Source organism: Heterocephalus glaber, unplaced genomic scaffold (genome assembly GCF_053883595.1).
Source record: "Heterocephalus glaber isolate CG9 unplaced genomic scaffold, H.glaber_assembly_v1.0 deba00001481, whole genome shotgun sequence".
Classification (NCBI taxonomy): Eukaryota; Metazoa; Chordata; class Mammalia; order Rodentia; family Bathyergidae; genus Heterocephalus; species Heterocephalus glaber.
In genome coordinates, this window is record NW_028258317.1 from 52,155,811 (window position 1) to 52,168,475 (window position 12,665).

General features: G+C 38.9%; 1 protein-coding gene across 2 annotated transcripts in view; it reads left to right on the forward strand.

The window, feature by feature from the left end:
* Nucleotides 1-12,665, forward strand: part of Entrep1 (endosomal transmembrane epsin interactor 1) — a 79,945-nt gene that overhangs the window by 45,756 nt on the left and 21,524 nt on the right. For both annotated transcript variants that reach the window (XM_087184086.1, XM_021253017.2), the window contains exon 3: nt 8,519-8,629. In XM_087184086.1, coding sequence (XP_087040212.1) covers nt 8,519-8,629 — 111 coding nt within the window. The remainder of the gene's footprint in view (nt 1-8,518; nt 8,630-12,665) is intronic.

Here is a 12,665-nt window from a genome sequence, read left to right on the forward strand (position 1 = left end):
TCTGTGACCCATTGGTTATTCAGAACTGTATAGTTCAATTTCCATGTGTTTATGAAATGTTTGTGGTTTATTTTGCTGTTCATCTCCAATTTCATTGCACTATGGTTTGATAATATACAGGGGATAACTTTAATTCCTTTGGACTTACTTAAACATGTTCTATGAGTGAGTATGTGGTCTATTTAGGGGAACGACCCATGTGCACCTGAAAAGAATGTGTATTCTGATTTTGCAAGTGGGACACACTGTAAACATCTGTTAAGTTCATTTGTTCAAGAGTTTGATTGAGTTCTAGTGTTTTGTTGCTTATTTTTTGTCTCGTTGATCTATCTATTTGTGACAGTGGGGTATTGAGGTCCCCCACTACAATTGTATTAGTGCATATATGACTTTTCATGTCCATTAGTATTTGTTTTGTATAGTTGGGTGCACTAGTGTTTGGTGCGTATATATTTATGATTGTCATCTTTTTCTCTTGGACTGTTCCCTTTACAAGGATGTATTGTCTTTCTTTGTCTCTCTTAATTAGTGTTGGTTTGAAATCTACTTGATCTACCAAGAGGATAGCTACTCCTGCTTTTTTTCTAGTTCCCGTCGCATGGAGTATTGTTTTCCACCCTTTAACTTTCAGTCTATGAGTTTCTTTTTGAATTAAGTGTGTTTCTTGCATGCAGCATATTTTTGGATCTTGCTTCTTGACCCATTCTGCCAGTCTATTTCTTTTGATTGTTGAATTGAAACCATTAACCTTGATGGTTATAACTGATATGTATTGACTTGTCATTGTCATGAATTTTTCTTTTTGTTGGATTATCCCCCTTTACATTTAATTTCTTTTGGCACCCGATGGATTCATTCTGCTGTGCTTCCTGGGGTTGTGATCCTCATTGTCTTTTCCTAGCATATTGTGTAAAAGTTTTTGGAGTGCTCGTTTGGTATTCTTGATGTTCCTAAGGTGCTCTTTGTCATGAAAGTATCTTATTTCTCCATCAGTTTTGAAAGATAGTATTTCAGGGTACATCAATCTGGATTGGAGGCTGTTTTCCTTTAGGGCTTGAAATACGTCACTCCAAACTCTTCTTGCCTTGAGAGTTTGCTTTGAGAAATCTGCTGTGATTCTGATGGGCTTTCCTTTGTATGTGATTTGTTTCTTTTCTCTAACTGCTTGTAAAACTTTGTTCTTCTGTTGTGTTTCTGGAATCTTAATAGTTATATGCCTAAGTGTAGATTTTTTTTGATCAAGGCTAGTTGGAGTCCTGTTTGCCTCACTTATCTCACTTTTCTGTATGTCAAGTTCTTTTCCCCTCCTTGGGAAGTTTTCTGCCATTACTTCTGTCAACAGTTTTTTTTTTATGTCATCTGTACTCTTGTCATCTGCACGCTCCTGTTTCTTCATTGACTCTCATCAGTCTTATGTTATTCTTCTTTGAATTGTCTAGCAGCTGCTGGATTGATTTCTCGTGGTCCCTTACAATTTTGAAGCAATTTTAATATCCTGGTCAGTAATTGCAATCTTATCTTCTATATCTGAAATTCTGTCCTCACATTGGCTCAATTTGCTGCATAGATTTTCAGTGGAGTTTTTAATCTCCTGGAAATCTGTTTGCATTTGTTTTATGGATTCCATTTGTTTCCTGTGTTGGGATTCCATCATGTTCCTCAGCTCCTCTCTAGATTAATTAATCATGTCTTGCACTATGAGTACAATCTCTGCTGTTATCTGAGAATTTATTTCTGATTTCATTTTTTCTAGATCCTCTTTTATTGCTAGTTCAGGGAGTCCAGGTGGTTGAGTATCAGAGTGTTCCATCTCATTTCCCTTTGGGGTTGCTGTAGCTGATCTGGATGTCTGGTTTTGAGTCTTGTTTATGTGTCTTCTCATTTCGATGGAGGTGGGGGGGTGGGGGCAGGGGTGTGTGTGTGCTGTTGGTGCCCACGTGGCTCATTTTCTCTGTGCTGGGAGCAGTGGTATGGCGGCCTGGAATCCCCTTCCTCTGTGTTAGAAGTGGTCATACAGTGGCCCTGAAGCCCCTGGACATCTAACATTTTGATTATAATATGATGTGGAGAGGTTCTCTTGATTGTGACTGTTTACAATTCTGTATGCCTTACTTATCTGTATGTTAAATTCTTTTCCCATATTTGGAAAGTTTTCTGTTATTATTTCTGTAAATAGGTTTTTTGAATGCCATTTGTGGTGTTTTCTGATTTTTCAGTTATTCCAATTAATCTTAGGTTCATCTTTGTGTCATTTAGCAGTTGTTTGATCCATTTCTCATGTTCTCTTGTAGCATTTAATATATCTCTAAATAATTTGTCATCAAAAGCAGCTATCTCTTGTAATTCTAACATTGTCTTCATACTGGTCTCTTCTGATACTTTCAATACAATTTTTAATATCTGGGATTTCTGATTGAAAGCTTTTTGTGGACTGTAATTCTTTGCTAAACTGGACATACATGTTTTGTATTGTTTTGTTTGGCTCATCTAGCTTTTTGTTAGTGTCTTATGAAAGCTCCCTGATCATTTCATTTATTACTTCCATTATCTGTTTAGTTAAATTTTCTGTGATCCTGATGAGCACCTCTGTGATTTGTTTTTTAACCTCCTCTATTATCCTTTAGAACAATTTGTGTGTGTAGCTTTTGCTATTCTTTTCTTTGATACCCTCTTGGGGAGTTTTGAGTTTGGGGTGGCATTTTGTTTCCTTGTCTTCTCATGTTTCTGTTGTGTTTTGTTTGCTTTGTTTTGTTATGTGCTGAGGTTTGTGGGTACTTGTAGTGAAAAGACTTTGTTGTCAGAATGGAGATCTCTTCAGTTAGTCTGCTTTGTGTTGATTTGGGAGGGGAGGATGCAGGGCAATTGGCCCAACACAAAGTTCTCTAGGAATGGACCCCTCAGTATTGTTAATGTCACAAAGGTAATCTTTGTATTGGCATAAGAGAAAACCCATTAATAGCAACAACTGCGTGACCCCAGCAGTATCAAACAAATCAGCTACAGTAATATTGTCCAAGACAAATTGGATATACATATACCATAAGAACCAATAATGTACCACCATTAACCACAGAAAAGAAATCCACAGTTATAGTATAAAATCTAAGACAAATCAGATACTGACATACAGCTAATATGTACTAAATGCAACAGCTATATCTCCACTAATGGTAGAAAAAACTTCAATGGTATTTATATAGAGTTAACTATCTGAAGAGTAATAAAACTTATTGACTATTATCGTTTGTGTCTAGATGTTCCCCAAAGCCACATACAGTCATGGGTGGGGCTTTTTCAGAGGTGGCTGAGTCTAGAGTGTGTGATGTTCGGATTAAGGGTGTGTGATTACTAAATCAGTCCACTGATTGGTTTGGCATCACCCTAATCCCAATAGTTTAGATGAGTATAAAAGGAGCAGAAAGAAGCTGCTAAGGTCTCTTGCTTGCTTTGCCTGCTACCTTCTGTCCACCATGAATTGTGAGGCCTCTGCGATGCCTGTCTGCCATACCACCTTGCCTTGGAGCCAGCCAGTTATCGACTGAAACCTCTACAAACTATGAGCTAAATAAACCTTTCCCCCCTTAACTTTGGATGCTCGGTATTTTGTCCATAAGACACTGGCTATATTATTAAACACATAGGGGGTTGGGAATGGAAGAATGCAAGACAAAAAATTTGAAAATTTATCCTATTCAAGATCAGGAGAAGAGATAAGTGAGATAAAGGATCCTATCAGGGAGTAGAAGAGTATTTATAGAATTAGGTAAAGGTTAACAGAAAAAAGAAGAATAGAAGATAAAAGAAAAAAAAAGAATGTAGAGAGTGAAAATTAAAAAATTAAAAGGAAAAAGAGGGAAAAATGAAGAAAAATAAGTTAAAAAAATAAAAATTTAAAAACAAGAAAAAAGAACAAAGGAAATTTCCCCCACACTTTAGTAAACCAGTGAAGAAGAAAGAGGAAAGGAAACAAATGTACAGAATTTTTTTTTCCTCTGTGCTTTTGGACAAGTGATTTCCTTCCAGGATCTGAAATTTTGAAGTCTAGCAATTGTTGGTTTTCTTTACCTAGCTTTAAGGCCTATGGGTTTTTTGAGGTGCCCCTCTTTTCCAGAGGCCCCTCTGTTTACCCAGGCTGTAGCGTAGCTAAGCTGAGACATATGCCTGCTCATGCCAGTAGATAAGAAAGGCAGTCATATTCTAGATCTCTGCTGGATGCAGGCAGTAGGGTGAGGGCTTGAATACTCAATGCCTACACTTTCAAAACCGGAGCAAGCCAAGCTTGGCCTCTAACCATTGGGTCTCTCCTGGCCTGAGCTCAAACCCCTCAGGGGGACTCTTTGCAGCCTTCTCCCTGTCTGTGATTGTTTCCTGTGGCTGCCTCACCCAGTCATTGTGGGAGGGTAACTCTGGGAACCATGAAGGGAAGCTGTCCTGCAGCTGTTCTGAGTCCCAGATTCAGACACTCAACCCTTTGCTCTCTCCAAGTGTATGGTGAGCACCTCCATTGGGATCCCTCTCTAGCTGTTGCTTGTGGAAGGACCTCCATTGGAGCAAAACCCTGTACTGCCCCTGCAGATCACAGCAACTACTGGCCCAGGCCACTACTGCTTCTTCCTGGAACCCCTTGCTTCAGCAGAGGCAGGCCGAGGAGAAAAACCAGAATGTTTCATTTCCTTCTCTGCATTGTGGCCAGTCTCTTCAACTTCTCTGTACAGTCGTTTTTAATTTTCCTGTCAGTTTCTTTCAGCTTGTGGGGATCTACTCTCTCCTTTTTCTTTCCCAAGTTGTCATTTTCCATTGTCTGGATTCCAAGTCTCAAAGAGGCTCAATTGTTTCTGTTCACCTCTCCACCATTTTGAAAAGCCTTCTGAAAAGTTTCACCAGAGTTTTAATAATAATAATAACACATGTAGGCATACATTTGAAGCTCAGTACATAGTAATTTTGTACATAGTCTATGAGCCATGGCCTATGGCTTCATTCTGGGGTTTGCTGATGATTTGACTTTGACGTGTCACTGCCAGATCTTCCAGTATAAGAGGGGATGCCTGGGATGCTCTTTCATCTTCTTGTTTTTGTTTTGTTTTTGGCAGTTGAGTTTAGGTCTCTCTCTCTCTCTCTCCCCCCCCTTCATCTCCTCCCTCTCTCTGTCTTTCTCTACCTCTCCTTCTCTCTCCCCCTCCTTCCCTCTCCTCTCTGTATAATTTATATGCAGTGAAATCCCAGATTAAAAGCACAGAACATTTTATCATTCCTGAAAATTCCCCCAAGTCTCTTGCCAGTCTCCTCTCTCCTCACCCTCCTACTAGGCAGTTACTGTTCTGATTTCCTTTACCATAGATTATTTTGTCTATTCATGAACTTTATTTAATTGAAATCATACAATATTTGGCTTATTGTGCTCAGTGTAGTATTTTTAACTTCACGTTCTGCATTTATAGCTTTTTCCTTTTTATTGGTAGAAGTGTTTCATTGTTTGAATATATACCATTGCATATTTACTTTGTTTCATTTAAAAAATTATTTTTAGAATAGTTTAGATTTTTACAAATTATGAAATGGTACAGAAGTCCTGTATATGCCACACTGTTTACCCTATTATTAACAGCTTACTTTAGTATAGTTTCTTCATCAGTTAATGTACCAATATTGATATATAATTATCAATGAAAGACCATGCTTTTCAGATTTTCCTAGTTTTTCCTATCATCCTTTTTCTGTCCATGATCCCACCCAGGACACTACATTGCATTTAATCATTGTGTCTCCACAAGGCTCCTCTTGGGTGTGACAGTTTCTTGGATCTCTCTCTCTCTCTCTCTCTCCTTCCTTCCTCCCTCCCCCCTTTCTCTCCTTCCCTCTCTCTCTTTCTTTCTTTCTTTCTTTCTTTCTTTCTTTCTTTCTTTCTTTCTCTCTCTCTTTCTTTCTTTCTCTCTTTCTTTCTTTCTCTCTTTCTTTCAATTTTAACCCAGGAACTTCATGCCAAGTTACATTGCCACTTTTTTTTTTAAATTTTGAAACTGTGGCTGGCCTTGAACTTGTGATCTTCCCAGACAGAGCACTGGGCTTGTTTATTTATTTATTTATTTTAAAATTTTATTTTATTGTTACATTTTAGGTATACAATATAATAACATTCCTCATTGGAAATTTGCACCTTTACATAGTCTCTCTTGGTTCTTATTTTTCACCCTTGCCCAGCCCTCCCTTCAACCCCTCCATTCCTCCCTATTTACAAAGATTTTGTTCCTATTTTTCCATTTTCTCATATTAATTCCATTTCCTTTTATCCTTTCCCCTAGCCCTCCCACTTCCTTCCCCTTTGCCCCTTTTCTTCCTATTTCACATTACCTATTATACATTTAGTCCTTATTTACACTTTCAGTTTCTCACACTAGAGAAACTATTCTGTATTTACACGTGTGTCCTATTTATTTCACTTGAGAGTATCACCTCAATGTGCATCCATTTAGGTATAAATGTCTCTAATTTCTCATTTTTTTATGGTTGAGTAGTACTCTATTTTAGAAAAAAACCACATTTTCTTGATCCAGTCTCCAGTTGATGGGCGATTGGGCTGTTTCCTAGTTTTAGCTATTACAAACTGTGCTGCTATGAACATGAGTGCACATATATCACTGTGGTATGATTCTTTTAATTCTTTGGGGAAGATCCCCAGCAGGGGACTAGCTGGGTCAAATGGGACTTCCAGTCTTAGCTCTTTGAGGTATCTCCATACTGATTTCCACAGTGCTTGCACCAGTCTACACTCCCACCAGCAGTGGAACAGGGTTCCTCTTTCCCCACAGCCCCACCAGCATTTGTTATTGGTTGATTTCATGATAGCATAGGCTTGGATTTTTAAGGTATGCTTATCAGGTATTTTGTAGATGATTGTCTTATTGTTTCTCATGATTATAATGAAGTTGTTATGATCTGGCGGAGGAATGCCACACTGGTGAAGTGCTATTTCAGTTACATCTTACTAAGGACACATGCTGTTTCTGACATCACTGCTGTCTCCTCTTGCTTGATTGCAGTTGTGTTTGTCAGTTTTCTCCAATGGAAAGTTACTCCTCTCCACTTTGCATACTGTATTGCTTGAAAGGAAGTCCCCTTATGCACCCTACGGTTAGGTAATTGAGGGTGAAATAGCTCTGTAAATTATTTGGAAAAACTCCTGCATAGATTTATGTTTAACTTTGAAGGAACTGAGAATTTTGTGAAGTGATTATGCCATTTTGTCCTCACACTAGCAGTGTCTGAGAGTCCAAGTGCTCCTCATCCTCATTAACACTTGGTATTGTCAGACAAGATCAGGTGCCTTCAGGGTGGTATTTTCAACTTTTAAAGTTTAACTATACTAGTTGATGTGAAGATGAAGTGGTATTTCATTATGGTTTTAATTGCATTCATGGTGATTAATAATATTGGGTATATTATTGTATGCCTGTTGGCCATTCCTGTATGTTTTTTTTGCAGGGGGGGGGCGTGTTGAAATGTCTGTCCAAGTCTTTTTCCCAAATTCTAAAATAGAGTTTTATTATTCAGATGAGATGTTATTTGTGTAATTTGGATACAGGTTATTAGTTCGATATATGACTTGGAATAACCACAATAGCACAAGCTTTCTATATTAGTATGTGAATTAATTTGCCAGTCAATGGTGACATATTAGCTGCTTGAAGTGATGTTTGCTTTTAACACTGAAAATTATTGGCTCTAATCTTTTGTATTTACAAAGAGGTTTGATTTTTGTAATCATAGTTCTCAAGTTGAAACACAAGTGTAGGCTCTAATTCACATTAAGTGAACACTGGTTTCTTGATTGTCTTCTGTCAGTTCTTAACTATTTGAAATAATATTATTAATATTATTTGTACTTTTTGGAAAAAAGAACACAGAAGATTGTTGTGCACTTGTTTAGCACCTGCAGTGTTTTGAACTGAAAAAAACCCCATGTGTATTTTCAGTTGTGTACTGTGATTTCTGGCTTTTAATGACTGAGTTTGATTTTTCCTGTGTTTCAGCTCTATACTAGAGCTCTCCATTTGTCTACTTACCACTATTGACCCAACAAGATTTGAGAAGATCAGATTAGCTCAGGGAAGAAAGAGCCAGGGCTTAGTGTAATATATGGCTGAAAGAGTAAAAGAAAAAAAAAAGATACAGGAGGGAGAAATAATTATAAACAAGAACTTGAGATTATTGAGATGTGAGAGTTAGTGGAATTCCTAAGCATGATTTTAAAAATTCTAAAATATGAAAAAAATGTAAAAATGTGATTTTAACGTTTTAAAAAAACTATGCTGTTGGAAGAGAATATCAGTTTTTTGTTTTTAGTTCAGATAAAGCCATCTCTGTATTTATTTTTAATTTTTTTTTTTCCGGTGCTGGGGATTGAACTCTGGACCTTGCACTTTCGAGGCAGGTACGGCACCACTGAGAGAAATCCCTGGCCCCCATCTCTGTATTTAGCTGAGGCTTTTTCTAATTGCCCTTCCTCTTGCTATTTCAGGTCAACCTGTTTGTGCTGCTCTCTGTGGTTTGTGTCCTCCTGAATCTTGCGGGATTCATCCTCGGCTGCCAAGGGGCACAGTTTGTATCCAGCGTGCCGAGGTGTGATTTGGTAAGTGGTCCTAAGCAGCACTGCACGTGGGCAGGCCGTGGCCATCTTATTTCCTGCTGTAATTTATAACATGTAGCACCCGGCAGCTGTCCTGAAGTGCAACCAGATGCTGCTGAAAGGAAAGAAAAAAAAAGACATACCAGCCTGCTGATTATTTTACTTGGTTATCAGTTATTTTTGTCAAAGCATCAATCAGCGAGCATCATCCCAGAACCACAGAAGAGGAGTGGCGAGGATCAGGTCTCCTCAGTTAGTCTCTGTCCACTTTCATCAAAAGAGAGAAAATAGATATTACCAGAATACAGGTCCACAATCTTTTATCTGAAAGCTTTGGAAGGCAGGTGTATGTGAGCATTTAGAGATTTTCCAATTTGGGGATATAAATATGGTGTATACATCATTTATTATGTAGCCTGCCAGTGGCATCTGGAACAGCAGGCTATAATCAAGGCTTTTGGTTTTCAGAGCTTTTTGAATTTCAGAAGTATAGATAAAATGTGTGTGGAGCTATAGCAGTTCTGACTTTCACAAAATATTTTAGTTGTGGTAAAATACACATAATATGAAGCTGACTGCCTTAACCATGTTAAGTGTACAGTTCAGTAGTACTATGTATAGTGTTGTAGAAATCTCCAGCTCTCTTCATCTTGCAGAACTGAAATTCTATACACATTAAACAACAACTCCCAATTATCCTCATCCCCCATCTCCCAGTCCCTGGAAACCGCTATTCTACTTCGCATTTTTATGAGTTTGAATACTCTAAATGCCTCAGGTAAGTGGATTCATGCAGTATTTTGTAAGTGACTTGTTTCACTTAGTATAATACAGGTTTGTCCACTTGGTAATATGTATCAGCATTCCTTTCCTTTTAAAGGATGAATAATACTCCATTGTATGTAAGAATGACACATTATGTGTATCCATTTATCATTGGATGGTCTTTGGATTGTTTCCACTTTTGTCTATTGTGTGTAATGCTGCTGTGACCATGGGTGTACAAACATCTCTCCTAGGCCCTTGTCTTAGTTATGTTTCTCTTGTTGCTGAGACAAAATACCCAACACCCGAAGTTAAAGGGGGAAAGGTTTATTTGGCTTATAGTTCATAGAGGTTTCAGTCCATAATTAGCTGGCTCCAAGGCAGGGTGGCAGAGGGGCAACAGTTGATGGTGGCAGAAGACAGCAAAAGCAACAAGGGGCCTTAACAGTGTCTTTCTTGTCTTTCTGTCCCCTTTATCTTACTGAGACTACTTAGGGCAGGCAGCACTCACACCTTTAATCCTAGTGCCCTTGGGCCTAGCCCCACCATGAATCAGTCACACACTCTAGATTCAGCCCCCTCTGAAGAAGCATGAGGCTTTGGTGGGAAGGTATCTAGATACAACCATAACAGCCCTGCTGTCAATGATTTTGGGTACATCACCTGGAAGTGAAGTGCTTACCACCTCTGAAATTTTTAAAGGACTTCTCAGTAGCAAATATCTCCGTATAGCACAAAACAAAATAAATGAACTCTAGAAGTTGTTGTACATCCCATCCATTTGGAACTTGGTTCTGCACAGTCTCATCCTTTAGAAACTAGGCGGATAGGGCTGGGGATTTAACTCAGTGATGCTGCCGCCTGCCTCACAAGCACAAGGTCCTGAGTTCGATCCCTGGTACCAAAAAAAATAAAAAAAGAAAGAAAGAAACTAGGTGGATACAAGCCAAGAAGGCCCCGGCATTTCTAGGAAAGGTGTGATCAGGCTCTTGCAGTGACACCCAATGATCTTCCCAAACCCCTTAGGGACTCACTAAAGCCCTATTGTTCTTTCTTATAATTTCTTTAGAAAATTAAAATATTTTGCCATTCCATTACTTAATAACCCTGTGTTAGGGAATCACATAACTTTTCTGGTTCTCAATGTCCTCTGTGAATTTCCTTCAGCCTGCCCTTGCACTGGAGCAGCTCACACTCTCTGTAGTTGAGCCAAACTCAAAAGATTTCCCAGGATTCTGCTGCTACCTGCCCCAGGGGTCTCACTATGTTGCCCAGGCTAGTTGGTCTTCAACTTCTGGACTCCAGTGATCCTCCTGCCTCAGCCTCCCCAGTGCTAGGATTATAGGTGTGCCACGGTGCCTGACTCTGCCTTACTTTCTCATTGCTAACAATGTTATCTCTCCTCCAACCCAAGAATTCTCTTTACTCCACTTTCCCATTCCTCCAAATACTATCATTGTTTGAAAGCCCCATTCAAACCAGGCACAATGTCACACACTTGTAGTCCCAGCACTCTGGGAAGCTGAGGAAGGAGGACTGCAAGTTCAACTCCAGTCTGGACGACTTACCAACTTAGCAAGACCCTGTTTCAAAGTTTTAAAAATTAAAGGGCCAGGAATGTAGTTTGTTGTAAAGGCCCTGGATTCAATTCCCAATGCTGGAAAAAAGAAAGTCCCATTCAAAGATTACCTTCCTTAGGAAATAGTCACTGATCCTCAGAGAAGATAATAGTCTACCTATGTATCCCTTTCTTTTTTTGGGCTAAAGATACTCATAAAGATACTTTACTGGGTGGGAGGCTTCTGGATAGTAGTATCTGGTTCCCTTTTATCTTGGGAGTTTCCAGTAACCCCACACAAACTCCTTTACAGATAGGCAGTCCCTAGAGAAAACTTTTGAACAAATTTTGGTTTTCCAGTTACTAATTATGTAATTGAATTCAGTGGGTTCACATCTTAGTGAGTGGAAAGCCAAAAACAACCAGGAGACAAAAGAATGGAGACGGATTTATTACCTGCAACAAGTAAGTAGGGCACTGGGGTTATTTCCAACCCAGTATCCTCCCTGAGGAATGGAAATATGGAGTTTTTATTCAGAGAGCCTACACATACTCATATAGGAAAGCTTTTCAGAGATGGGCACATTCCTGAGCATGCCCAGTTTAAGTTGTGTATTTCTGAGCATGCTCAGTTTAAGGTTGTAGTATGGAAAGAGGCAACACATCTCTGGGAATTCTCCATTCGAGGCCATTTGAAAGATTAAGATGGCAGACCTGATACTTTTGGGCATGCTCAGTTCAGTATTGTAATGAGTTGAGTTTTTTCTAGGTGCCTAAAAGACTGAATTAGAGTGGGTTGGTAACTTTGGCTGGTTCTTGGCAAGTTTCCCCAAAAAGTTTTAGGTGAAACTAAAAAAGAAAAGAGAATTCTAAATGTGCGTTCATGTGGGAGTTTGCCTTAGAAGGGGCCTGCTTCAATAGCCAACAATTACACAACAAATGAGGAGGGATAAAGAGAAAAAACAAAGACTGGAAATGAAAAGTGTTAATAGAGTAATAGTTCAGCAGAATTGTAGTATGTCCCAGAATTTCCTTCCTTTTTAAGACTAAATTATATTCTTTTGGATATATATGATACATTTTATTTATATACTCATCTGTTGGACATTTAGGTTGGTTCTAAATGAATATTACTGGTTGTGCATCTTGCTGTAATCATTATTGGGAATAATGCTGCAATGAACGTTGGCTTGTAGATATCTTTTGGAGATCCTGGTTCAGTTCTTCCGGATATATATCCAGAAGTGTGTTTGCTGGATCATATGGTAATTATTTTTAACTGAGGAACCTCCATACTGTTTTCCAAAGTGGCTGCACCATTTTACATTCCTACTAGCAATGCCCAGAGATTCAAGTTTCTCCACATCCTGACATTTGTTTTTATCTTTTTTTGGTTGTGACCATCCTAATGGATATGTTTTGATTGAATTTCCTTGAGGATTAGTGATATTGGCATCTTTTCATGTACTTGTTGCCCATTTGTCTTTCTTTTATGCTTCTGTATACTTGCTGTGTTATGTGAATAGTGCTGCCACCTGTGCAGCTCGAGACCAGCTTTTTCACTGAGTACCTTGCACCGAGAATGGATTTGAATGTAGTTAGCAGTGGTGGTGCATGCCTCTGATCCCAGCACCCTGGGAGGTGGAAGCAGGAGGATCGAGAGTTGAAGCCCAGCCTGGGCAACTTAGCAACACCGTTTCTCAAAATAAAAAAAAG